Consider the following 25,386-nt stretch of genomic DNA (forward strand, 5'->3'; position numbering starts at 1 on the left):
TCCTCCCATTACGCACATACAACTCCTTTTCTGACGCGGTGCCATTTGCCTAATCAGATTCGTGGTGGCTGTTGTTTTCGCAGCTATTCAAAGTGGATGTGAAAGGATGCTTCCAGAGTTTGCCCTCAGGTTCTTATTCGGCCCACCTCATGAATTTCCCCGCGCCCGTCTCCTGTTAGGGGCAGTGTTTGGTGTCATTAGTGGAGCAGGCAAGAGCGTTTATCTCACTTTATTTGGATAACACTAAATATTATCATACCTCATTATCTACCTTGACTGAACATATAATAGGCCTAAGCTTATATGTTGTCTTCTTCCCCAGCGTTATACTTGGGCCTGATGCACAATATTGCCATGACCACCATCCAAAGGCTGATAGTTGGCTATGTGTTTGTTGGTGAGTTAACTTAATCCAATTGTAAACAACCATAAACAAAGCGCATCTTACATGTGCATTGTGTAATATGTTTAGTAGTTTATTTCCAGAATTCATGCTGCCCATTCACAAAAAAGTTCATTATTTTGTACATATCCATGAAAAGATCAAATTAGACAAAACATTTTCAATGAGCAGCATAGTGGCAATACCTACTCTGGCCACCATCCTACATACACAGTGCACCTTTAAGTCTGGATTTGGCCCAGGTTATGATTTGTTTTTTCTTGTGGACTTTCAGGTGTGTGCGTCCTGGGTGGAATGTTCTCCTCAAGATTCCGCTGCTCTGTGCTTCTGATGTTCCCAAGCATCATTGGTTCTCAAGGACGAACTTATCTCATGCTGTTTGTTATATTTGGTCTTTATCAGGGTAAATTATTGATTTGATTACTTTTGGGACTTATTAAAGGGTTGTTGCCCAGGAAAAGATTTCTCTGATGCTCCATATGCCTGTATGAATTTGTAAACTGTCGATCCACATTTTCCAGGATATCTTTGTTATCTAAAATTATCTGTTTTCATTACTGGCATTGACGTTTTTGATGTATTTTCAAGAATGTTCAATGTTGAATAAACAACTAAAGACCTTCCTCTTTAGCTTTGAGAGAATCTACTAGAGTCTAGACTAATGCTTGAGCTGGCCTAGCCCCAGGGCAGACTCTTGACATGATGTTTAGTTTAGTTTGTGTGTGTGTGTGTGTGTGTGTGTGTGTGTGTGTGTGTGTGTGTGTGTGTGTGTGTGTGTGTGTGTGTGTGTGTGTGTGTGTGTGTGTGTGTGTGTGTGTGTACTCGTTATTTACTCTTTATTAAAAAAAAAAAAANCTAACCCCTCTTTGCAACTGCACTTGTTGTTCTGTATATTTCCTGTGCGCTTTGTATTTGCTTGTGATGTTGGCTTGATTATGTCCTCTTTTGAAAGTCGCTTTGGTTCTAAACGTCTGCCAAATGCGATGTAATGTAATGTAATGTAATTGTATATGTGATTTGGTTCCTTATAGGTCCCATCTCCAACATTGCTCATAACATTAACAATGTGGCCTTCTCCATGGGCTGTAATCTAGACTTGCAGATAAAACACAGCAAGGTGATGTGGAGTGTAACGATGGACCCCTTTGTTGAAGTCGTCCAGGAGATTGTGGTAGGTGCATAACAAAAAGCTTAAAGGGACACTGTGTGAGATGTGTAGATGTTTATTTCCAGAATTCATGCTGCCCATTCACTGATGTTACCTTTTTCATGAATACTTACCACTACCATCAAATTCTAAGTATTCATTATGACTGGAAAAAATGCACTTTTCATATATGAAAAGGGGGATCTTCTCCATGGTCCGCCATTTTGAATTTCCAAAAATAGCCATTTTTAGCTGCAAAAATGACTGTACTTGGACCATACCAGAAAATATGTGTTTATTAATTAGTAAACTTTCATGTAAAGATCAAATTTGGCAATAGGCAGCCCAGTTTCGATGAGCAGCATAGTTGCAGTACCTTTTTTGACCATTTCCTGCACAGTGTCCCTTTAAGTATTAATTCAATGCTAGGCTTGCAGTTAAATAAGTGCATTGTTGTTGTTGTTTTTAGGACAGTACAGAGGAGCTTCAAAATGATGCCCACAACATTACCAGCAGTTTCCAAGGCATCCGAGACGAGGTGCTCAGTAACTATGGATACGCCAACGCAACGCAGAACACCACCGGCAACAGCACCCAGGAAGCCTTCGTTGCCAAGACGATGATGCGCTGTGACTGTGAGTAGCCAGTAGTATCAATATCCAGCACAGTAGTCATGACATGGGAATGCAACTGATCATCTCTTTTTTCTTTTAAAATAAAAGTGATTTCTCTGGGCGTTTTCTGCCTTTATTTTGATGGTGAAGTTGTAACAGGAAATTACCAGGAAGAGAGAGAAGGGGGAGGGTTCGGCAAATGACCTCTGGCAGGAATCGAACCTGGGTCGCCGGTGTAGCAGTCGAGTGCCCAGCCGATTGAGCCACGGCTGGGCCCAACTGATCATTTCTTAACCCCTTAAGACGCGGCTTTATAAATTTGTTGTTACCAGTATGGTAATGACCAAGTCGTGGTGCATTGCTAAAGGGCCTATATTGTGTCATAGTACTGTAGTGCTATGGTAGTTACATTTCAATGTCTATTACAGCGCGCCACTGGAGGTACGGCGCGCATTAAGGGGCTACGTATAGTTAAGTATATTTCGGAGCATTAACAAAACGTCTGCAAATCTGCATGGTGTACTGTATGTGGCAGATGTGGTGGACCAGGGAATAGAGCGCTGCAAGGCCTGGTTTGGGGGCAAGTGGCAGGAGTGCATGGACTGGGTCTTGCTGCCTCTCATCAACTACCTGCTGTGTCTGCCTATGAAGTTTGACTTCCTCTGCAATGTCATGACAGGTGAGAGCCAAGGGAAGTCGACAGGGGAGGGGATGGGGGGTGGGCAAAGGGGTCAGTTATCCCAGGCCCAGGGTGAGGGATAGAATGGGGTTCCATTATATTGTATTTATTGAGGTGGGGTGTATTTCAGATGTGTTTGTCCCAGGCCTATCTTCGGGTTTCGGCGGACAATTAGACTCAACTTGAAAAAGAGTAAGCCGAAACGTTCTTATTAAATGTAACTGCATGAAGTTCTGAGTGTGGGATGACCATTCTTTTTCAAGTTTTGTCCCAGGCCTAGCCAAAGCTGTCTGCAGCCCTGGGTGACAGGCCAGATACTCAAGGTTGTCATTCTTCTTGTTCAATAGGTCCAGCTGTAGATTACTCCACATTTGCAAGAATATTCAATAGAATATGCACTACTCTCAATAGTGCTGTTTGGTGCTTGTGCTGTTCATTAGTAGTAACATTCTGTGTGTGTGCTCATTACAGTAGTAGTAACATGCCATATATGTGTTCATTTGTGGTAACATGCTGCATATTGTATTTCTTCTCAGTGTTGACCCCCTGGTGTAGAGAGGAGGTGCCAGTGGAGGGGAACTTTGGGCAGACCTTCGACAAGCTGTCAGCGTCCATAGACCAACTGGGGGCAGAGTTCCACACCAGCATGACGCTTCAGGTGGGACACATCACATTTTAAACTTTCAAAAAATTATTAGTAGCCTCTTGTCACTTATTCTACCTATAAACAATCATCAAAAAGATACATTTTAATCATCGTGGCGTGTATCGAACTGTAGGTCAAAACCCGTGATACTAACCGAATCCTGAGTTGAGTGTATTGTTACAGCCCTACTGACAGTACTGTTTTCAACAATAATTTAGTTGTTTTTTTCTAAATTGTAACATTTCGTAGCAAGTTGAGCAGCAGTCCATGTTCAGCCTGTCGACGCTTCAGGAGGATTTCTCCTCGGAGCTCAGGAGGGTATTTGAGGAGAAGAGGGCTGTTGTGGAGCGGCTGCTGGAGCTCCTTCACCTCATCTTCTCCTTCGCCTTCATCGCCGTGTTCATTAAGTACGTTTCACATTTGTGTTGTGTGGATGAAGTGGTAGTATTATGGGATGGTCAGGACCAGGCTAGTGTGGCTGGGCTGAGGGGAAATTATTACATAAATGTGTGTAGGATACGGGGAACACCTAATGATAGCGGTACTTTCCATGTTTGTAATGCACGGTATGTATGTTTGAATGAATGAATGAATGAATGAATCTTTATTGTCCACAACTGTGGAAACTTGTCTTCATTATGTAAATGGCACATGAATATGTGTAGGACACATGGGAAATATTTAATAATTATGGTAACTTACATGTTTGTAATGTACTTGTTCGTAAATGAATACGGAATACTATGTTAACAACACACCAGTCACAGCACACTGCAGTAGTCCTGAAAGTTTGGCCTTCAAAGAACTAAAGAGATGAAACCACAGGGTGTAGAAGTGCTCAGGTCAAGTGACATCAAACTCATCTTGTAGGTGCCAATTCTCGCTCCGCTGTGCAGCCGTGTAGGTTGGTCTTCTTATGCGTAGGCCTACATATTTACAGATATTAACATAGTATTCCTTACTCATTTACAAACATTTGTAATTTTATTTTCATAATTAGCTCATTATTTACTAAGTGTTAATACATTATTTACTACATGTTGATAAAGCTTTAAAAAGTACTGTTGTTCTACTGAGTTTCCCATTAGCGTGTGGTGGACGGAAATTCCTCTAAGGGGGTAAATGTATATATGATATGAAATGATGTGGAAATCTCTCATTTGGGGAGACAGAACATCTTTCAAGATGTAGAAAAAAGTCTCTTTTTCTATTGACAAGCTGTCCCATTTTCTATCTGACTGTTTTTCTATTGTGTCTTAGTATTTTTTATCAATTATGCCATACTTATTTTCTCCTGTTTTTTTTTCTTTCCACCAAGTGCGTTTGGATATTGCAGACAGTATAACCAGGACATTCGCTTTGACAATCTTTACATTACGACATACTTCAGGCAAATTGATGACCGCAGGAGAGAAGCAGTAAGAATGCTAATCCTTATTCTTTATTCAGGAAATGAATACACAATAAATAATGTGAAGGCAGTCTTTTCAGCTTAGAGAGTTTATAATGCTCTCACAATGTACAAACAAACACAAAGGAAGTGACTGTCTGATAGGTATTCTCAATATGTTTGTGTAAAGTGATGATACAAAACGTAACATGATGTCTTTTTTGATGAGTTTGGAAGGAAATGTTATATAATAGGTGGCCACACTAGGTATGCACTTTAAATGTACTCTTTATGCATCTCTCTGATGGCACTTTTTTTTCTTCATGTGTTGTGTGTTATGCGGGAGCTACATATGTACAGGGATAAGACAAAATAACTGAGACACCTGTCATTTTAATGTCATTTAGTTCCTCTTGCGTCCACAGTTAATCCTGTTGGATGTGGTTCATCCTTCTTGGTGGTATGCAGATATTACCTTGGATACTGTGGCTCTTGATACATCACAAAGGCTTGCTGTGTCAGTCAAAAATGTAACAGTTACACACATACCAAGAATTTCTCCTTTTTGAACTCTGACATGTCATCCACAATGTTGTCTGCATTGCAAAATTTTGAGCAAAACTGTGCTCTTACCCTGCTAATTGAACCTTCACACTTCACGTTACTGGTGCAATGTGCCATTAATGAAGATTGGCCAACAGGCTGGTGCTCTTGAGCCATAAAACCTACCACACTAAAATGACAGTTGTCTCTGTTATTTTGTCCAACCCCTGTATGTCCAAGACAAATTACCCTTCGGGACGAATGAAAAGAATCTTGTATCTTGAATTTTGAAATTCTTGTCTTGTTTTTCAGGGCAAGAGGTATCTTTTACCCCTGAAGAAGGCTGAGCAAAAGCACTTGATCGAGCCCTGGAGTATTGCCATTCATCCCAGTGAGCTGAAGCTGGTGGTATGTAGCCTAGCCCACGCCCATCATAACGTTTCCACGGATTCCTGGTTTTTCCATCAGGACATCTGTTGGACATTTGTCAACTGAACTTGCTTGACTGACAGCACCTGCATACCGTATCACAGTCGGGCAACATCAGGAATGTTGAAAAATGCATAGAACAGCAGGCAAGGGCAAATATCCTCTAACTTAGTGTTTCTCAACAGGGGCTCTACAGCCCCACAGGGGTCATTAGGGAGGCCTAGGGAGACGTTGAGAACGAGATAGCTGAGAGGAGGAAACATTTGCCTATTTTGTTTATTTTTAAAAAATCCTCAACTTGAACAATCTTATGTGCGGAGGAACTTCTAGACTAGGCAGAATGGTAAACAGAAATACACGCATATACATCTTAGAGACTTGTAGGCCTATGCAGAATTTTACACTTGGACGTTTGATTCCGCTGTAGAGTCATTTTACTCTTTACAGCGTTGTAAATATTCTATCTGCATTCATATAAGTTTGCACTGAAATACTGATAACTTTTTTCTTTCTTTCAAACCGTGCACAGTATTTGATAAAACATTTACTTAGAGCTGTTTGGGATTAGCAGTGAACATAGTCCGTGAATACACACATGGTGATGACTAGTAATAGCAGTGACGGCAACTGTATGTCTGTGCAGGTGGTTGGCCTGCTGCGACGTCTGTCTCTCATTCTCTCTCATTCTCTCTCTCTCTCTCTCTCTCTCTCTCTCTCTCTCTCTCTCTCTCTCTCTCTCTCTCTCTCGTCTGTACAGGTGGTTGGCCTGCTGCAGGTTTTGTCTCTCTCTCTCTTCGCTGGCGTGCTGCTGGCCCTGGACTGGCTCATCTATCACATATTTGACATCATCCAGAAGCACTCATTCACAGAGTACTCTCTCACAAGTGAGTAGAAGCACTCATTCACAGAGTACTCTCTCACAAGTGAGTAGAAACACTCATTCACACAGTACTCTCTCACAAGTGAGTAGAAGCACTCATTCACAGAGTACTCTCTCACAAGTGAGTAGAAGCACTCATTCACAGAGTACTCTCTCACAAGTGAGTAGGACAGGCTTTTGCAGCCTCTTACTGCAGATGGGGTCGCTGGCGGGCCTATTTACTATTTGCTGAAAATAGTAACAGATTAAGACATAGCCATTACAATTTTGGTGACAGTAAGGTTATAACATACATAGGCTCTGCACTAAGGGGTTAAAGATACAGTATGTTTTGGGGATTTTAAGCCTTTATTCAGACAGGACAGTGAGGGAGTGGGACAGAGAGATGGGGGGAGGTTGAGAAATCCCCTTGGGCTGGAATCGAACCCGAGACACCACCAGCACAACAGTATTTTGCCTTACCTGTGTGAACCGTGGTCAGGGGCGTTGCCAGACCTATTTTACAGGGCAGCCTGATCTCCAAAAATTCCGTGCTCCTGGACACGGATGTTAAGGACACGAAATCCGTGTCCAGGAGCACAGATTTTGCCAAAATTCCGTGCTCCTGGACACGGAATTATTTTCCGTAATGGGCACACAGAAGTGCTTTCTATATTCCCACAGCACTGTGTTAACTCTATCATTAGAAAATACATACCAAATGCTAATCCTAAACAAAATAATGTTATAGCAATTTAAGTTGACAAAAACATTTCCTAACCTTAACCTGTCATTAAAGACATATTTTTGAGACATTTTCCAGTTGGTTGATAGGCTATCAAATTCATACATAATGAATGAAAGAATACTACCTGTGCCCAGACCAAAACAATCCCTGACCCTAACCTGTCAGTAAGAAATGTTCTTTTGAGAAAAAAATATTTGAAAATCCTGAGAAAACACAAGACTGTGGAAACAGAGCTGTGGGAGTATAGAGAGAGCACTTCTGTGTGTCCATCACGGAAAACAATTCCGTGTCCAGGAGCACGGAATTTTGGCAAAATCCGTGCACGGATTTCGTGTCCTTAGCATCCGAATTTTTGGAGATCATGTTGTACAGGGGCACGTGCCTGGGTATTGATTTGCTGTGCCCTGGTATGGGTTTCACACACACAAAAAACCTTGCTACTTCGGAATTTAGCCTAAGTTTAGCATAGCTCAAATAGCGCACATGCACTACTTAGTTGCAATAATATAATTTACAAGCTTTTAAAAAAAAAAAGTCGCCTTGCATTGGGTCAACTGACGCTCCTGACCACAGCCAAGGCCCAAAATAAGATAGACTTTGAAATAGTTTGTCGCTGGCAGTAGGAAGTGGACTTGACATTAGAGCAAAATACTTTATGTAATACATTAGTGACAGGTATGTTTAACTGAGGGGAGTGTGTATATTCATATTCAGTGGAGGGCACATGTACAGTATATCAACACGGTGTTGTCATTTCTCTCCATCTTGGCCAGATCTATAATATGGGGGTTGTTGTGAGGAGAAATATTGTAAATGTATGTCAGTCAGAGTCAGAGTGTACTTTATTGTCCCCAGGGGGAAATTTGTCTTGGGCTTCACCCACTGCATTGTATACAGTACTCACATACACACACACATACATTCATACAACATAACATAAAAACATAAAAACATAGAGAACTAGAACGGGCACTCGGTAGAGCGCAAACCTTCGCCTACGCCACTTATTTTTTTCTGGACATCTTCAGAGTGTGGGGCATAACATTCTCCAAATTTTGGTGTTAGTTTCATTTAAATCGGACCGGAATATCGTAATATTACATTTTTGGCCCATTCTTGACCTCTTATTCAATTCAGCATGCACACGTTGTTCTGGCATATAGTGCTTGGCAAAGAAAAACGTTTTTGACCTTTTCGTGACCTTGACCTTGACCTTTGACCCAATCACTCCCAAAAAGTAATCGATTGTTCCTTGGGTCATGACCAGTCATCCCACTAAATTTCATAAAAATCGGTTCAATTTACGTTTTTGACCTTTTCGTGACCTTGACCTTGACCTTTGACCCAATCACTCCCAAAAAGTAATCGATTGTTCCTTGGGTCATGACCAATTATCCCACTAAATTTCATAAAAATCGACTCAGTTCTGTCTTGAGTTATACGAAGTACAAACAAACAAGCAAACATATTCACAAATAAATAATAAATAAATACACAGCGGTCAAAACATAACCTTCGCGACAAAGTCGGCGAAGGTAAACATTGAACTGTGCACTGTGTGAGTATGGCGTGTCTATCTGTCATTAGTATGAATCAATAGATTACTAAAACTGAGTGACTTGACTAACAGAATACAGTATTTTAATTCAGTATTTTTTCTAAAACCCCCACTCAGGTGAGCAGCACATAGACATTGATGTGGGCGGAGACTCCATCATTGCCAATCTCCTGCGGAAGACGATTGGTGCTTTCAACAGCTCCGCTAGCGTGGACATGCAGACCAGCAACCAACGTAAGAACGAAGCCTCCTCTGTCTGCCTTCATAGGCCTATTAAATATGTCCTCTCTGTGTACAGGGTTCGCACACTTAAAATCCTTTTTGTTTTATTTTATTATTTCATGGCAGGATTACGTTGTGACCTCAACAGTCTTCATCAGATTCTGAAGGAGATTCTGATGAAGACTGTTGAGGTCGAAATGTAAGCCTGCCATGAAATAATAAAATACAACAACAAGGATTTTAAGAGTGCAGTTGGCCTTTGTCCTGCACCTTTTCCTGGGATGTGCACAATCCTCTCCTTCAACTTTCTGTGTGCAGGGCTGCTGACAGCTGTATGAAGAGCTTTGTTGTGGCTTACATCCATTTCGGAAAATTTTGGGCATCGCATTGCACTGTATTGTATTGGGCATTGCATCGTATCGTATTGCAAAATTAATTTGATGTAGGTTTAAAAAGTATGTCCTCAACATATTTTACTGGCAAGAATTCACACATAGAGGAAATTACTTCTGAACAGTCATTTCCAATAATAAAATGCAAAAGTAAAGAAGTCATTTTGCAACAAAACCCTCGGTACAGTATGTCACAATAGGCATATTAAAAATGAAACTCTTTGTATGCAGGGCCGCTGACAGCTTTGGCCGGGCCCGGGAAAAATAATCTCAAAGGGGCCCCAAATCAATACATACAGTACAATGTAATGTGGGGATTCAATTCTGGGGCCCCGCTCTCCCCGCTCTCCCCGGGCCCAGGACAACTGACCCCTTTATGCCCTCCCTGTCAACTTCCCTCTCTGTGTGTATCAGTTGAAAGTCAAGTGCAGTTCTATTTCTGGACTTCCTGTTATATTTTATCATCGTTATAAATAAATAAATACATAAGGGGATCGCATGCAGTTATAGTCAGACTCAGCTAGGGCACTGGCAGCTGTGTGAATTTGCTGAAATCAACACAACTACTGGAGTTTAGGAGGTCCATAAATTGTTCTGTAGTGCATTGCTGTGTACTGTACTGACTGAGATAGTGTTGTCCTTGCCCCTTCTTTGCTTTTTCAAGAATGCAGTTTAACCACTCAAAGGCAAGAAACGTGTATCTAGATTGATGTCAATGGTCTCATTTACATGGGCAGTCATGGGTAAACGGTAAGGGCGTCAGACTTGTATCCCAAAGGTTACCGGTTGGACTCCTAACCCGCCATCTTGGTTGGAGGAGTGATTAACCAGTGGACTCCCCCATCTTTCTCGATGACTGAGGTACCCTGAGCATGGTGCCGTCCCACCGCACTGCTTCCTAGGGGCGCCATTGGGGGCTGAGCCCTTGCATAGGTGAGGCATAAATGCAATTGCATTGTGTGCACAGTCCACTTTTCAGTTCCACTTTGAAAACATCATATATACTAAACACTTCTAAATTCTGAATGAAATAGAAGTGCAATGTAAACTCGACCGAACTATTTAATTTTGCATTATTAATTCTGAATTGAAAACATTATGTAGACGAGGCCATTGTCATCTGTGTCTCCTGATACTAAAGTGAGAAATTCAACTCTCTCTGAAGTGTTTAATGACTAATAATTAATCACAGTGTATACTGTATATGGTCCTACTCTCTCTAAATGTTGGATTGATGCTGCCAAAAGTGCTGTGTTCCCAATGTAGCTCGTCAGAAGTGCACTTCGAGGGGTTTTGCATCTGACCTGTTGGTGTGTGTGTGTGTGTGTGTGCGTGTGTGTGTGTGTGTGTGTGTGCGTGTGTGTGTGTGTGTGTGTGTGTGCGCGTCCTCCTCAGACTGCCTGCCGCAGCCCCAGGCGCTGTCCTGGGATCAGTATCTATGGAGCGTGGCGCCCCTGGTTGTCATGGCGATCATGTGCTGTGTTCAGGTGTACACCAACAGACTGCGGCGCGTCATCGCAGCCTTCTACTTCACCAAGGTGAGATGTCGCATGGCATGCAAAGTATGAACATTTTTCAGCTCGGAGCAGGCTTCACTTCTAAATACTCGGATTGGGAGGGTACTGGCCCAAATGCTCAACTCAATTTGTCAAGAAAGAGGCCGTACTGTGCGGCTGCAACATGATCTCCAAAAATTCCGTGCTCTGGACACGGATGGTAGGGCCACAAAATCTGTGTCCAGGAGCACGGATTTTGCCAAAATTCCGTGCTCCTGGACACGGAATTGTTTTCCGTGCTCCTGGACACGGAATTGTTTTCCGTGATGGACACAGAGAAGTGCTCTCTCTATAGGCTATTTCTCAGGATTTTTCTTATTTCAAATATTTTTTCTCAAAAAAAAAAACATTTCCTACTGACAGGTTAAGGTTAGGGATTGTTTTGGTCTGGGCACAGCTAGTTCTCTTTCATTCATTATATGAATTTGATAGCCTAGCAACCAACTGGAAAAGGTATTTCTCAAAAATATGTCTTTAATGACAGGTTAAGGTTAGGGAATGTTTTGGTCAGGGCACAAATTAAATTGCTATAGCATTATTTTGTTTAGGATTAGCATTTGGTATGTATTTCCTAATGATAGAGTTACACAGTGCTGTGGTAATAGCCGATAGAAAGCACTTCCGTGTGTCCATCACGGAAAACAATTCCGTGTCCAGGAGCACGGAGAACAATTCTGGCAAAATCCGTGCTCCTGGACACGGATTTCGTGTCTTTAACATCCGTGTCCAGGAGCACGGAATTTTTGGAGATCAGGCAGGCATATAGTAGTGTTTTTATTGTACAATTGCACAATGAAATAATTAATTGGTGATAAGGCGCGTAACACATTAACCTGTGTGTGCCAGTATAACAACATCTAAGAAGAAAGAAGAAAACATACGGCCCTGTCGTAGCCAACGGGTGGTGCAGCGAGCTAAGCCCCCCACATTTGGGCTTGCATGCCAAAGGGTTGCACCCAGGGTTCGAGTCCGACCTGGGTCATTTGCCATCCCTACCCCGTCTCTCTCTCCTCATTCGCTTCCTGTCGCTCTTCACTGTCCTGTCTAAAATAAAGGTGAAAAAGCCCATAAAAATACATTAAAGAAAATAAAAATAAGGGAGTGCATTTAGAAGAAACAGAATACTAACACATCCACACCACACGGAGGCGCTGCCTAACCTCTGGGTCTCTGAGCCTGTAAGGGTCACAGGTCAGAGGCTCACCTGGAGAGAGCCACTTGGGGAACAGGTGAACACTGGTGGCATCTGCTCACATGCTGGGGCCCGTTTGACCAGGGTTGGGACTAGTACGCTCTACTAAAGGTCAGGGCTGGATTATCCGGGGGGCAAGCGCTATTCAGACATACTGCTATTCCAACACCCAACATGCTGTAGGGATAGGGTCAGGGTTAAGGTTAGGGTTAAGGTGCCTGCATGTACTCCCTAAACTGAAAAAACCTGAGCAACGTAGTACAAAACACAGAAAAGGCAGATTTCGATGGGAAACATGCCGTTATTCAGACAGGAGACATCAATGTCTGAATAGCGGCACTTCTGAATAGCACTGTGTAACCGGATTATCCATAAGGGCCAGAGAGAGGCATAGTGCCCAGGGCAGTGGGACACCAACCATTTACAGTCAGTTTGTGGGCACCACATGACACAAACTTTACAAATATTGTTCATAAAGGGGGCACCTGCGAGGTGTAGTGCCCGTGGGGGAAACACCCTGTCTTTATACCGTCCTGACCTGATTAAGGCGTTCCCAGACTTTTGGATTTGCTTGGAGTGTCCTTTGACCTGTACCTCTACTGTGGTACGTTTGTATTTTATGGATTTGTGAGTGAACCTGGAGGAGAGCCAGTATGACGTGGGCTCAGGACTGGGCTGGGGTGCATTTCTGAGCGTAGATTGCTAACTATGTTAGCTACTTTGTTGGTTGCAATGCAATTTCCCATTGGCAACTGCCGAAGTTGCTAACTGCTAACAACTATGCTTTCCAGAAATGCACCCCTGGTCCGTCAAAGGAAGACATCTGCTTGCGGTGGCCCAGGGATGTGAAAAGTGAAAGCCCAACTGGGAAACTCCAGCTCATGTTGTCATTGTGACACAGCACTCCACAGCACACAAGTGCACACAACGAAATTGCATTTGTGCCTCACCCATGCAAGGTGTACAAGGACAACCCAACATTACATTGTAATGACATGCTTATGACACCGGCGTCAAGTAAAGTGTTACCCAGTATGGAATGGAGAGGGCTGGTTGTGAATGCTTTCTAAATAGCTGGCTTATGTATTAGCAGCATTCCCACTTCCTGTAGTTTGACTTATCCAGGTTCATCAGTTAACCTTGTTTGTGGAATTGAATCCAGGAAGTGTTGCTGTTGTTCAGGATGTGATGAGATCTCTTTTCCCAAACAGAACAATAGATGCTAATTCAGCATTTTTATTATTCAGCATTTTCTTACCACTCTTTCAATGCCCTATATATCAACTCTTTGTGATTATTGTAATATGAACGTGTTTCTACCTGACCCATGTGACCTCTGAAAGTTTACTTACCTGTGTTAGCCAGGTACCTGAGTTTCTAACCACGCCCTGATGAAGGACCAGTCTGCGTTTTTAACATGTTTACCCCAATGTAAAATAATGGGTTTTTAATACTTCAACTGCCTTGACTCAAAGGACAGTGCTTTGGATATAGTTCAAAAGAACAATAGATGCTACTGGCGCAGTTGGGCTGGTACAGTTGGACAAGACTTTGATGTGCCATTGGTCAGGGGCGGATAGTTAAAAGCAACGATAGCGCTCTCGGATAGGCGCACTGGCACTCAGCCCAGTGCAATGCATGTTTATCAAGCCTGCTTTTCCAGCAGCACAGTGTTTATTATATTATTATATAGCCTCTTTGGGCCTGGCACAGGAAAGGCTGAACAAATACAAACAAGTCCTTTACATCCCTTTCAAATGAAACAAACAAAATGGGGGGAATATTTTGTGTAATATTATTTCTCCTATGAAGTTTGTGGGTGAGAAAATAAACATTTTATGAATGTCGACTCAGTTCTCACAGATACTTTGTTGACGTACATTTGGGAACTGTGCTTATCTATAGCTTATAAAATAAACTTTTAATAAATCCACTTTGTATCGAGCGATTGAGCCCCCTTTGTGGTGCTCACTACAGTAAATCTTATTTAAATCATAATTAGGTAAAATGGTTCATGCCTCTTTCTAATAACAGTCTCTTAATTCAATCTTCTCTTGCATGCATCTTGTTTGGTATGCAGTTACAGTGCACATAACTGTTTAAGCCAGGGGATTCCCACACTAAACCATAACGAGTGCCCCCCCACCCCCTTTACGTACCAGTGGACCTTTCCCTGGGTCGTGACACACAATTTTTTCTGTGCAGCCCCTTTCACAAAATTCAATCCCCTGTATCTGTGAGTCGTGTGTGTGTCTGTGTGTGTGTGTGTGTGTGTGTGTGTGTGTGTGTGTGTGTGTGTGTGTGTGTGTGTGTGTGTGTGTGTGTGTGTGTGTGTGTGTGTGTGTGTGTATGTGTATATGTAGTAGTACATATGTACATATACATATATTGTACATACACATATATAAACATATAAGTACCTGCCTGTATATTCAAATGTGAACTTCATTGGGGGGTGGGGGTGTGGGGGGAGTGGAATAGGTATGTGAACTTCAGTGATATGGTGGGGGGGTGGGGTTGGATTTTCACAGTCCTCTAAGAGAAAGGCATTCTCCCCGCTGCGAGCAGAGTTGAGAGGAGCTTAGTGGTAATAGCATTAGCCTATTGGAATCGTGCAACACGGCCCGTGCCACTGCCACTGTATACTGTATACCCTACACCGGCATCAGTCTGAGTGTGAGTGTGTGAGCACGTGCAGCAGTATGTGCTCTGGAGGTGAGGGAGGGGGGGGGGGGGTGGGGGGTGGTGGTGGTGTGGATTACGCTGGAGTTCAGCGGGCCGTTGCCTTGAATCAGCAGGCGTGTCATTACTGCGCTGTATTCCATTCTCTGCTCCATTCATGCTGTTAGAGGGGATTATACCGTTTGAGTAGTACACTGCCCAGGTGTCATAATATCTTGGTATCTTGGTTTAGGGTTTTTATATCGTGCACAGCACAGAAGTAGACAACTCTAATTTCACTGCACTACATGATTTACTTTGTAATTCTATGCACATGACAAAATAAAACTCCTTGTACCCTTGTAGCAGATATGGGTAGCAGAACGTTAATAAACCTTCCTCCTGAAGCCTCATATAGATGTGGTACAGCTGAGCACACCTGTGCACAATACAGGCAGACAACTCCAATTTCACTGCATGTTTTACTTTGTAATTCTATGTATGTGACAAATAAAACTCCTTGTACCCTTAACTAACAGACATGGGTAACAGAACATTAGAAAACCTTCCTCCTGAAGCCTCATATAGATGTGGTAGCGCTGAGCACACCTATGCACAGTACAGGCGGACAACTCAATTTCACTGTTTTTTTTGTAATTCCATGCATGTGACCAATAAAACTCCTTAAATCCTTCCATCCATGTGTCCTTGTATCATAATATTGTGGTTAGGCTTTTTTCCCACCTCTTTGTGCAGATGGGCCCATCGGTGGGCCTGTTCACTCTTTGCTGAAAAGAACACTCAACTACATCACAACAGCATTACTATGACATTTCAAAGAGCCTTATATTGTATTACTATTAAGCTCTGCACAAAGGGGTTAAAGAGGGGACATTCCTACTTCAGAGTCGGGTGTTGTGACGCTGCTGGTTCAGTATTTATCTATACTTTTAGAGGTCCTGCAACTGTATTTCTTAACCCCTTAATGCACGCTGTACCTCCTGAGGCACGCTGTAATTGACATTGAAAGTTAACTACCATAGCACTACACTACTATGACAGTGCATGGGGCCTTTAGTGATACATTACAACTTGGCCATTGCCATTCTGGTAACAGCTAAATTATGATGCCGTGTCTTAAGGGGTTAAGGAACTAAACTGTGTGTTTCTCTATGTTATGGGTGGACTTGGACTTGATACAGAGAGAGAAGAAGCGGATTCTGTTCCTCTACAACATGCACATCAAGAAACGCATCATGTTTGTCAACATCCAGCGTAGAAAGCTGATGACTACACGGCGGCCACAGACCTCTGTAAGTGTCCACACACACATACACACACACACACACACACACACACACACACACACACACACACACACACACACACACACACACACACACACACATACACGGCTGAAGTCACTTCACTACAACAACCCTTGCCAATGCAATATGTTAATGCAAAAATGTTAGGCAACACTTTACTTGACGCCGGCGTCATACGTATGACATAACAGTGTCATAACAGTGTCATGAACGAGTCATAAACATAAACGTTTTATGGCCATGAAAAGTTGATATTGTTAGGCCCGTCTTTGTCATAACCGAATTTCACTTAAAGACAAAGTCATACAAAGTATGTGACATTGACATAATGTTTATGACACATTCATGACTGCATTATGAAAATGTTATGACACCATTATGTCATACGTATGACGCTGACGTCAAGTTAAGTGTTACCGAAAGTTATGTGTAGAAGTTTTTTGGTGTGTGAAAAATTTGTAATGACTGAAGGTCAGATAAGTGGTATGACTCAAGAAGACACAGTGCTATGTATATATATATATAAACTTTATTACAGGCTCAGGGCCCACATTGGACACATTACAATACACTCATCAACAATACAATAATAAATTAAAAAAAAAAAATACACATACAGTAAAAGGAAGCTAGTGAAGGCATTAATCCCAGTGTTCCCAGATAGTAGACATATATCTTACAGAGCTACGACTTGGATCAACCAATTGAGTGATGAGCTCATTTCTTGCACAATCAAGCCTGCTCATGAACTTGAAGGTAAGATTTCTTAACAGTGCCATAAAAGTAGTTAGACCAAATTTGCAGAATAACCCACTTGCTCTAGTACTCCTTGGTTTCTTTAGGAGACTGATGTGACTTTATGTGACTGATCATGTGCAACTGTTGTTGATATGTTAATAATATTTCATATATTACGCCAAATATTTATTTATGACCAGGCCTGAATGTAGATATCAAAGGTTCCTCTTTTGTGGTGTATCTTGATGTATAAGGATAAGGACTGGCTACCTATGCCTCTTTTCCACTGCCGGTTTTCTGGTAGGCCTACAGCTCGATACAGCACAACTTGGCCACCATTTTTTGCTTTATGATTGAGCTGTGCTGTGCCTGTGTCGAAAAGCAAAAAGTGGAGGCCAGGTTGCGCTTTGTCGGGCTGTAGGTCTACCACAAAAACGGCAGTGGAAAAGAGGCAATAGACTTCAACAGTGAAGTTGAAGCTCTATTTTCTATTTTTCTCTCTCTCTCTCTGTCTCTCGTCAGTCCTTCCTGGTCCTGATGGAGCGTCTGATGGAGCATCTGGGCGTGAGGCTGCGGTGGTGCTGTGTGTGTGGGGAGCGCCAGAAGGGCGGCCGGGGGTGTGTGTTGGTGTGTGCAGCGTGCGGAGTGGCCTACTGTACGCAGTGCTGGAGAGACCTGGACCAGCTCTGCTGCGCCTGCACGCCACTCAAGCAACTTCAGGGAACTGACTGTGGAGACGACAATGATGATGTTTATTACAGTGACTAGAGTTTAATTTCTAATGTATGCGTTATAACCACAAACAAATTTTAATTTCTTTCTGTTTATTTTGTTTATTATTATTAAATGAGATGTAGTAAAATATGTCTTGTGAGGTGTTTTAATTGATCAATATTAGTCTACTTAGTGTAGATTATTGAGTACAAATCATAGGCCTACAATGTAACTATTTTCACAAATGTTTAGTGTACAATAGATAATTTCCTGTCCCACCATATTTGCCAATTCGAATAATAACCTATTGCACTTAACATCACAACCTCTTGGCACTACACATCCGGCCATCTTCAAGCATCTCTTCCCATTTTCCAGCTGATGCTTGTGTTCCTGGAAGTTAGCCAAAGTTATCTAATCTTGCAGAAGTGATGGGGCGCATCATGCTGTTATGATGACTGTGCACATTCTATGCTCACCCTCTTGAAACAATTAATTTCATTTCTATTCGTTTGTTTTCTTATTAGGCCCTACATTCTCAATATAGAATAGGACAATAGGATGGGATGGATTAGCCATTGTCTCTTCTAGAGAGAAATTAGTTAGTCAGAGAGTCTGACAGTTTACAGAAAAAAACACGTCAACACATTAGACAAAAAAAAAAACAATTAACATGCAGGAATAGACCCAAAACATGTAAACATATTGCCTTTCTCTCATCCAAACACATGCACACATACACGCCATTCATATGAAAAAGTGAAGCCTTACAAGAAGACCTAACTCCAGGGCGGTAAAGGGTTAAAAGCCGAGAGGAAATCCCGCCTAGTTGGTCTCTACGCAGCAAAATACGATTACACCATCCGAGTAAACAGTGGCGAGCAGCGAGTCCCCCTCCACATCTCAAGCAGTGCGAATGTGGCTGGAATCGAAAAGAACGTTCAACTTGGGCCACCGGACAACCTAGACATGGGATCCAAGCAACTTCACCGTCGCTCGGACTAGCACATGGATTGTTTTATGTGTCGGCTGTGTCCCCGTGCTCCGACGAAAGGCGATTTTAATGGGAATCCTCAAAATGTGACATTTCGCGTCAAGCGGAAGATGCAGTTGTTTATATGCCGTCTCCAGGACGTTGTTGTGATCACTGATTATTTTGCACTTTGCCTCTCATACTAAAGGAATCCCTGAGGTATAGGCTACGCCGGTTCCGCGACCCATGGAAGTTCCACCTGTCCCATTCGCCGTGGAATAAAGGAGCACGCGCCAGCAGCGCAGTGTGCCCAAACACTGGACACATTGTAGCAGCAGCTGATTCCGAATCCTCTGGTTTGTAGGACCATAAAGTGTCAGCCATGAGCCTTAGTGCCTGTGCAGAAGTGCTCCCGCTTCGTGTCTTAATAACGGTGTTATTACTTCAGAATACCCCGTGCGGTATTCCGAGAGGTGTCCTATCCATGACTGTGGTCATACCTGCCCAGAGTCGAGTAGAACTTTTCAGTGACACTGGGGCGTCACAGCCGTCACACGCGGAGAAGTTGAACGTGTCCACACCGGCACCCTCAAACGAGCCAGATGAGGAGAGCCCTTCACCACAAAACAGTACAACTGGGAGTAACGCAGCGCATGCAGGTATGATACCAGATAGATTTCTGAGCTGGAAACGATTCATGGCGTGTTAATGTAGGCTACCTGAAGTTTCATGGGAATATTGAGATGTTATTCCACACGTGCAAAGGTATTACACTGTAACGGCGTATATGATGATTTGAGTAGTAGGCTAATGTTTGTTGGTGGTGTTCAGGAGGAGACCAGTTGCTTGCTGCTGCTTGCTTGCTACATGCCGGCTCCCTGGCGACCTCAGCCTACTTGTCGCAGGTGCTTTAATCCAACCCGGTTTAGAACTAGACTACTTCACACACTCCAGGGTCACCACATGGCCTATCCACTGGCACAGGGTCGCGCGCTTTACGCTCTTTTGTAGGTCACTGATTCCTATGTGATGAAGGGCCTGCTTTGTTTTTTGTTACATATTTTGGATATGTTAATTTTAAATATGGTATAATACAATTAATTAGAAAAATATCCCACGATGGAAATAGGCTACTCAGGTACACACCAAAAATACAATTACTACAGTTACTTCAACACTTTAAGAGCACTCTGAAAACAAATACAATCTGGGTGATATTAAGTAAATCAACTCTCTAAATGTTGAATTAACACTGCAAAAAAGACTGTAAACTGAGAAGTGCGTGTGTGCTACATTATTCACAATATTTGGTAACACGTTGTGTAGGACACATTTATGAAGTCATAATAAGTTAGTCATAACCAACCCACCAGCTGCTTTCCTTCCTTACACATACTCGAGTTTACTCATGACTTTGTGGCTGTGATTGAATGAGGGGCCCAAGTTCAGCTGTGACTAGCAACAGATGTGTGTGAAAGTTTTTTTCTTCTTCTTTCCTCAAACACAGTGGTCACAGCTCTGCCATAGGCAACATTATGCCCGCCAGCTCTGAAACGCTCTTTTGTTGTAGAGACACCTGACACCCAGCCAGCATCTGTTTCACGTTGCTCTACTACGACGTACCACATACATACATACATACTGCATACACATTGTCCCACTACCAGAGTCAGTCTGCTCCACTGTGACTTTCCCAGCAAAGAAACCACTTCAGATGGTGTAATAAAAACAGAAGTGGTGTCCGTCTCTCACAGGTGTGGCTTGTTAACAGGACTCATGGGAGACTGGTCTGCCTTTGGGACACATTCAAATTCGCAGCCTGAGGTGGCGCCAGGGGCAGGGTTCCCAGATGAGACTGATGATTTTCAGTCCATAAAATGCCCCAAAAAATGCCTGAAAGCACTAAATTCAGCCCAATTTGAACTAGATTCTATTGATTTCTATCACTATGAATTAGCAGAAAAAAAACACCCAAATGCCCTTTTTACCCGCAGCCCAATTGGGCGGGAAACTGCCCAATCTGACAACACTGGCCAGGGGGTGGGGTGGGGGTGCACTTTTTTTCACAAGGGTGGATTTCTCCATTGGGAAGGATAAAAGTGCTCGTTAGGAGTTTCCTTATGCTGTCCCCACGCCCGGCCGGGTGTTTTTCTTACCTTACCAGACCCTTATGGTCATGTGGTTTCACTCCAGGTTTGCAACAGTGGCGTTCAGTGTTAGCATAGGGCCCAGTGGGTCCCTGCCTGGCTAGCGGTGGAGCGCTAGCTCGCTCGCTTCGCTTCACGTCAGTCAGCACTAGATAATAGCAGGCTATTAGCACCACTTTTGGCTCTCACTACACCCCCACAACGACAGCAGTGTGGCACTTGGCCATTACTGTCGAGTCATGATGTCAAACCCATTTCTGCTGCTTTTCCTAAATGCCACATTTCACTTGGACGGAGGCAGGAACTCATTATGTCTTTTATTAGAATAATGAATCAGCTCTAGTTGAAAAAAACACGTGCGCGCACACACACACACACACACACACACACACACACACACACACACACACACACACACACACACACACACACACACACACACACACGCACGCACACATTCGGGAAGGCAGAAAATAAATGTGTGACACCAGCCAGACTTGTAGTGAAAGTGAAAGCCCAACTCCCATTGTGACACAGCACTCCACAGCACACAACTGAACACTGCACACAACGAAATTGCATTCATGCCTCACTCGTGCAAGGGGGCAGCCCCCAATGTCATTTGAAAGTAGGGCTGCACAATTAATCGAGAAATAATCAAAATCGTGATAAAGTAGTGAAATCGAACTCATGATTTTAATCGTGATTTAATCGTGGCAATAGTGACCTACTTTTGAAAGCGTCCTTGAAGCCAGAACATACTGACAGGCTAGTGTTTCTGGCCAGAAATCTGTCTACTTAAGTTTCATGCTATTGCCTTTACATAATTATTACAATTAATTTTATTTTGCTCGTCCCGTATGTAATTCATTCTTGGTTATATTTCATCTTGTTCTAACTTCCAAAAAAATATGCAAAAATCAATAATCGTGATTAATAATCGTGATTATGATTTTGACCAAAATAATCGTGATTATGATTTTTTCCATAATCGTGCAGCCCTATTTGAAAGGGAGTGGCGGGATGGTATCATGCTCAGGGTACCTCAGTCATGGAGGAGGATGGGGGTTAATAACTGGTTAATTACTTCCCCACCAACCTGGCGGGTCGGGACCAGTCCTATAGGACCAGTCCTATAGCTCAGCGCTACTGATACTGTATGAGGCTTCGTAAGGGAGGGAGGTTTAGTAACGTTCCACGCCACATTCTGCTAGTCGGCTTTCGTCACACAAAGTTAGTCAAGTGTGCTGCCAGACAGGTCGCAGGTCAGTTGGTCGGTCCAGACTGCCCGATTCCCCCCGGCTGCCCTCTTGCCAGCCTACAGTCAGGGTTGCCAAATGAGACTGATGATTTCCAGACGAAAAAATGCTCTAAACCCACCTGGAAGCACTAAATTCCGCCCAATTTTAACTAAATCCTATTGATTTCTATGGTCAAAAATATGGAGAAAAACAGGCCCAAATGCCCTTTTTTTCCCCCATTTTTACCTGCAGAGACGACCATCCTAAGCAGCCCAATTGGGTGGGAAACCGCCCAATCTGGCAACACTGCCTATAGTACAATGCGTGGCCTGATCAGCTAATTGGCTCTGGGCACCTCCATTGGCCTGGTTCTTATTCTTATTCATGGCATGCTCAAGTGTGCCAGACAGCAGGGGGTCACTGCTTAGCCTCTGCTCTATCCCATTCCCACGGTCCCGTGGACTCCATCAGCTAGAATCTAGTAGGGGTGTAAATCACAGCCTTCATGACGATACGATACGGTATCGATTTCTTAAATCAAGGATTCGATTTTTTTTCGATACTTAAGAATTCCCCACGATACAATGCGATTCTGTTCGATTCGATTTTTTCCAACTACTTTTCCACTACTATTATGTTATGGAGCTAGGGCATTGCACAGGGGCCAGCGATTCAATTCTTTTCGATTCTTAAGAATGCCCCACGATACGATGCGATTCGATTAAATCGCTGGCCGATACTTCCGATACATCGATACATTTTGATTTTATTTACATCCCTAGAATCTAGTGGTTCTCAACCTTTTTTGAACAAACGCCCCCTTGGCCTCAGCACAAGCCTCCCAACGCCCCCTTGACCTCATCATAAGCCTGACAACGCCCCCCCTTAGTATTAAAATATGAAATGGACTAATGCACCTCAATGGCAACTAAACTCCGTCTCCTCTCAGCTGTATCCTTCTTAACACCTCCCCCCTGGGGGGCTGTACCGCCCCTGTTGAGAAACAATAATCTAGATGTTGACCAATGTATCTCACCATTAAAGCCCATAGGTAGAGGAAAAAGGGGCCAGTTCAGTTGTTTCCCGGGCCCAGAGTGAGAGAGAGAGGGGCCCCAGAATTGGGTCCCCATTACTCATGCATTGCATACATTGAGGGTGGGGCACTTCCAGATGACCTTGTCCCGGGCCTGACCAAAGCTGCTCGCCGCCAGTGTTGCCAGATGTGTCTGACCAAATCCCGCCCAAAGGGCTCTCAAAAACCGCAAAAATGCTCTAAATTCTGCCCAAATTCATCAAATTACATTGACTTCTATGGGCCCAAAACGGCTGAAAAAAACGCCAATTGGCCAATTTTTCCCTTTTTACCCGCAAACGCTCATCCCAAGTAGCCCAAGTGGGCGGGCACCTGCCCAATCTGGCAACACTGCTAGCCGCCCTTGGGTCTCACAATGGCACACTCCCTGCCTTCAAATCACATTAGCTGGCTCTGACAGAGGACATCTGAACAAAATGTTGGGGACACGACACGTACTAGAGCTGGAGCACAAGTCATCCTAACAGAGACTCTGCCTTTTCAATTTCAGTGGCACAGTTTCACAGATGTTTTAGCCGGTATTATAGCTTAAATTAGCTGGTATTGCGTGAGAAAGTGGTTTGTGCACACTGTTTACTAAGGGTATATTCATTTCTTTAGATTGGCAACATTTTGATCATTCTAGTGTATGGGATCTTCACCAGGCCATGTTCAGTGTTGAAAAATGATCGTCTGATTGACAGAAGTATGCCTAATCCCTAGACCTTTATTCTATGGCAGAGCCATCTTTAGTTTAGATTGTTTTTTTTTGTTTTTTTGGTCTTTTGACTTTATTTTTATGATAGGACAGTGAAGGAATGACAGGAAACGAGTGGGGAGAGAAAGAGACGGGGAAGGGGCAGGAAAGGACCCAGGCCGGAATCGAACCCGGGTCAGCCGCATGGCAGATGAATGCTCTACCGTTAGCGCCACGGTAGGGCTGAGCCATCTTTAATTTAGACAATGAGGTCTTCCTCAGACTCCAAGCTGGTCGAAAACTTTGTGCGGCCTTCAGCCAATCAGAAATTGAATGAGTGGCCCTACCGTGACACTAACGGCAGCACACTTGTCTGCTATGTACGCATGTGGCACTATCATAAGGAAGGCAGAAAATTCCCCCCAAAATATACCTATATATATTGAAAAAAGAGAGATTGAATGAGTGCCTTTGTCCTGCACCTTGACAGAAGAGGGAGGATGTGAGGATGTGCATATTTTGTATCTGACGTAACTGTAACTGTAACTAACTGGCCATAATCCTCTTCCCTCTTCCTGTGAAGCTCCAGATGAGGGCGGCCGTCAGCATGGAAGGAAAGACAGACCCCTGGAGAGGACCAAACCCTTTGCTATTGTCAACGGCCACAGGAAAAGCCTGACGGAGGCATTACAGGTGAGACAAAGGAATCAGGTCACAGGTCATGACTCCTGTCCTGACAGCACATAAAGCTACGTTCACACACGTCGATGCTAATTACTAGCCTCTTGCTCGCTCGCCTACTCGCCACTCTCTCATGGAACTTTCGCTAAATGTTCCCGCAGCTTTTACTGCCAATGCACAGGCGAGAAGTACTGAACTCTGTATTCCAATTGGTTACTCGCTTGCTTGCCTCGCTCAAAGTTGAAATATTTTCAATTCGGGATCCGCCCACATCACATCGCTTGTACACTACTCACCTACTCGCCTGCTCGTCTCGCTGGAACACATAGACATTCTATTGAGTTCATTCACTGAGCGAGTAACGAGCAGCGACGTGTAAGAACGTGGCTTTACATTACATTGCAAGCTGATGCTTTTCTCCAAAGTGGCTTACAGGTATGTAGGCACAGTAGGCCTACAGGGTATTGGTTACAGCCTCTGGAGCACTGATACAGTAGGCTTACAGGGTATTGGTTACAGCCTCTGGAGCACTGTTACAGTAGGCCTACAGGGTATTGGTTACAGCCTCTGGAGCACTGTTACAGTAGGCCTACATGGTATTGGTTACAGCCTCTGGAGCACTGTTACAGTAGGCCTACATGGTATTGGTTACAGCCTCTGGAGCGCTGTTACAGTAGGCCTACATGGTATTGGTTACAGCCTCTGGAGCGCTGTTACAGTAGGCCTACATGGTATTGGTTACAGCCTCTGGAGCGC

General features: G+C 43.4%; 2 protein-coding genes across 6 annotated transcripts in view; both read left to right on the top strand.

Moving 5' to 3' along the window:
- Positions 1 to 99: 99 nt before the first annotated feature.
- dcst1 (DC-STAMP domain containing 1) lies at positions 100 to 17,961 on the top strand. 3 transcript variants are annotated; one of them, XM_063197953.1, is made up of 15 exons: positions 100 to 209; positions 323 to 397; positions 678 to 806; positions 1,435 to 1,574; positions 2,020 to 2,185; positions 2,700 to 2,843; positions 3,380 to 3,501; positions 3,739 to 3,896; positions 4,808 to 4,907; positions 5,735 to 5,830; positions 6,609 to 6,735; positions 9,134 to 9,250; positions 11,026 to 11,168; positions 16,242 to 16,352; positions 17,628 to 17,961. In XM_063197953.1, the coding sequence occupies exons 1-15, from the start codon at positions 107 to 109 to the stop codon at positions 17,871 to 17,873; spliced, it is 1,977 nt and encodes a 658-aa protein (XP_063054023.1). In that variant the 5' UTR covers positions 100 to 106; the 3' UTR covers positions 17,874 to 17,961. The 3 variants fall into 3 exon arrangements, with proteins under 3 accessions (XP_063054023.1, XP_063054024.1, XP_063054025.1); XM_063197954.1 differs by having other exon boundaries at positions 1,498 to 1,574; XM_063197955.1 differs by lacking the exons at positions 16,242 to 16,352; positions 17,628 to 17,961 and adding an exon at positions 13,170 to 13,394.
- A 715-nt stretch (positions 17,962 to 18,676) lies between these two features.
- Positions 18,677 to 25,386, top strand: part of adam15 (ADAM metallopeptidase domain 15) — an 84,731-nt gene continuing 78,021 nt past the window's right edge. For all 3 annotated transcript variants that reach the window (XM_063198577.1, XM_063198579.1, XM_063198578.1), the window contains exons 1-2: positions 18,677 to 19,451; positions 24,533 to 24,642. In XM_063198577.1, coding sequence (XP_063054647.1) covers positions 19,175 to 19,451; positions 24,533 to 24,642 — 387 coding nt within the window. In that variant the 5' untranslated portion in view covers positions 18,677 to 19,174. The remainder of the gene's footprint in view (positions 19,452 to 24,532; positions 24,643 to 25,386) is intronic.

Source organism: Engraulis encrasicolus, chromosome 5 (assembly GCF_034702125.1).
Source record: "Engraulis encrasicolus isolate BLACKSEA-1 chromosome 5, IST_EnEncr_1.0, whole genome shotgun sequence".
NCBI classification, from domain to species: Eukaryota; Metazoa; Chordata; class Actinopteri; order Clupeiformes; family Engraulidae; genus Engraulis; species Engraulis encrasicolus.

Bases quoted from the DNA above. Each gene is read 5' to 3' on its own strand.
- dcst1 (XM_063197953.1), top strand. From the start codon at position 107: ATGCTTCCAGAGTTTGCCCTCAGGTTCTTATTCGGCCCACCTCATGAA. The intron at 807-1,434 runs GTAAATTATTGA...GGTTCCTTATAG, and splicing joins TATATTTGGTCTTTATCAGG to GTCCCATCTCCAACATTGCT. The intron at 2,186-2,699 runs GTGAGTAGCCAG...TGTATGTGGCAG, and splicing joins GACGATGATGCGCTGTGACT to ATGTGGTGGACCAGGGAATA.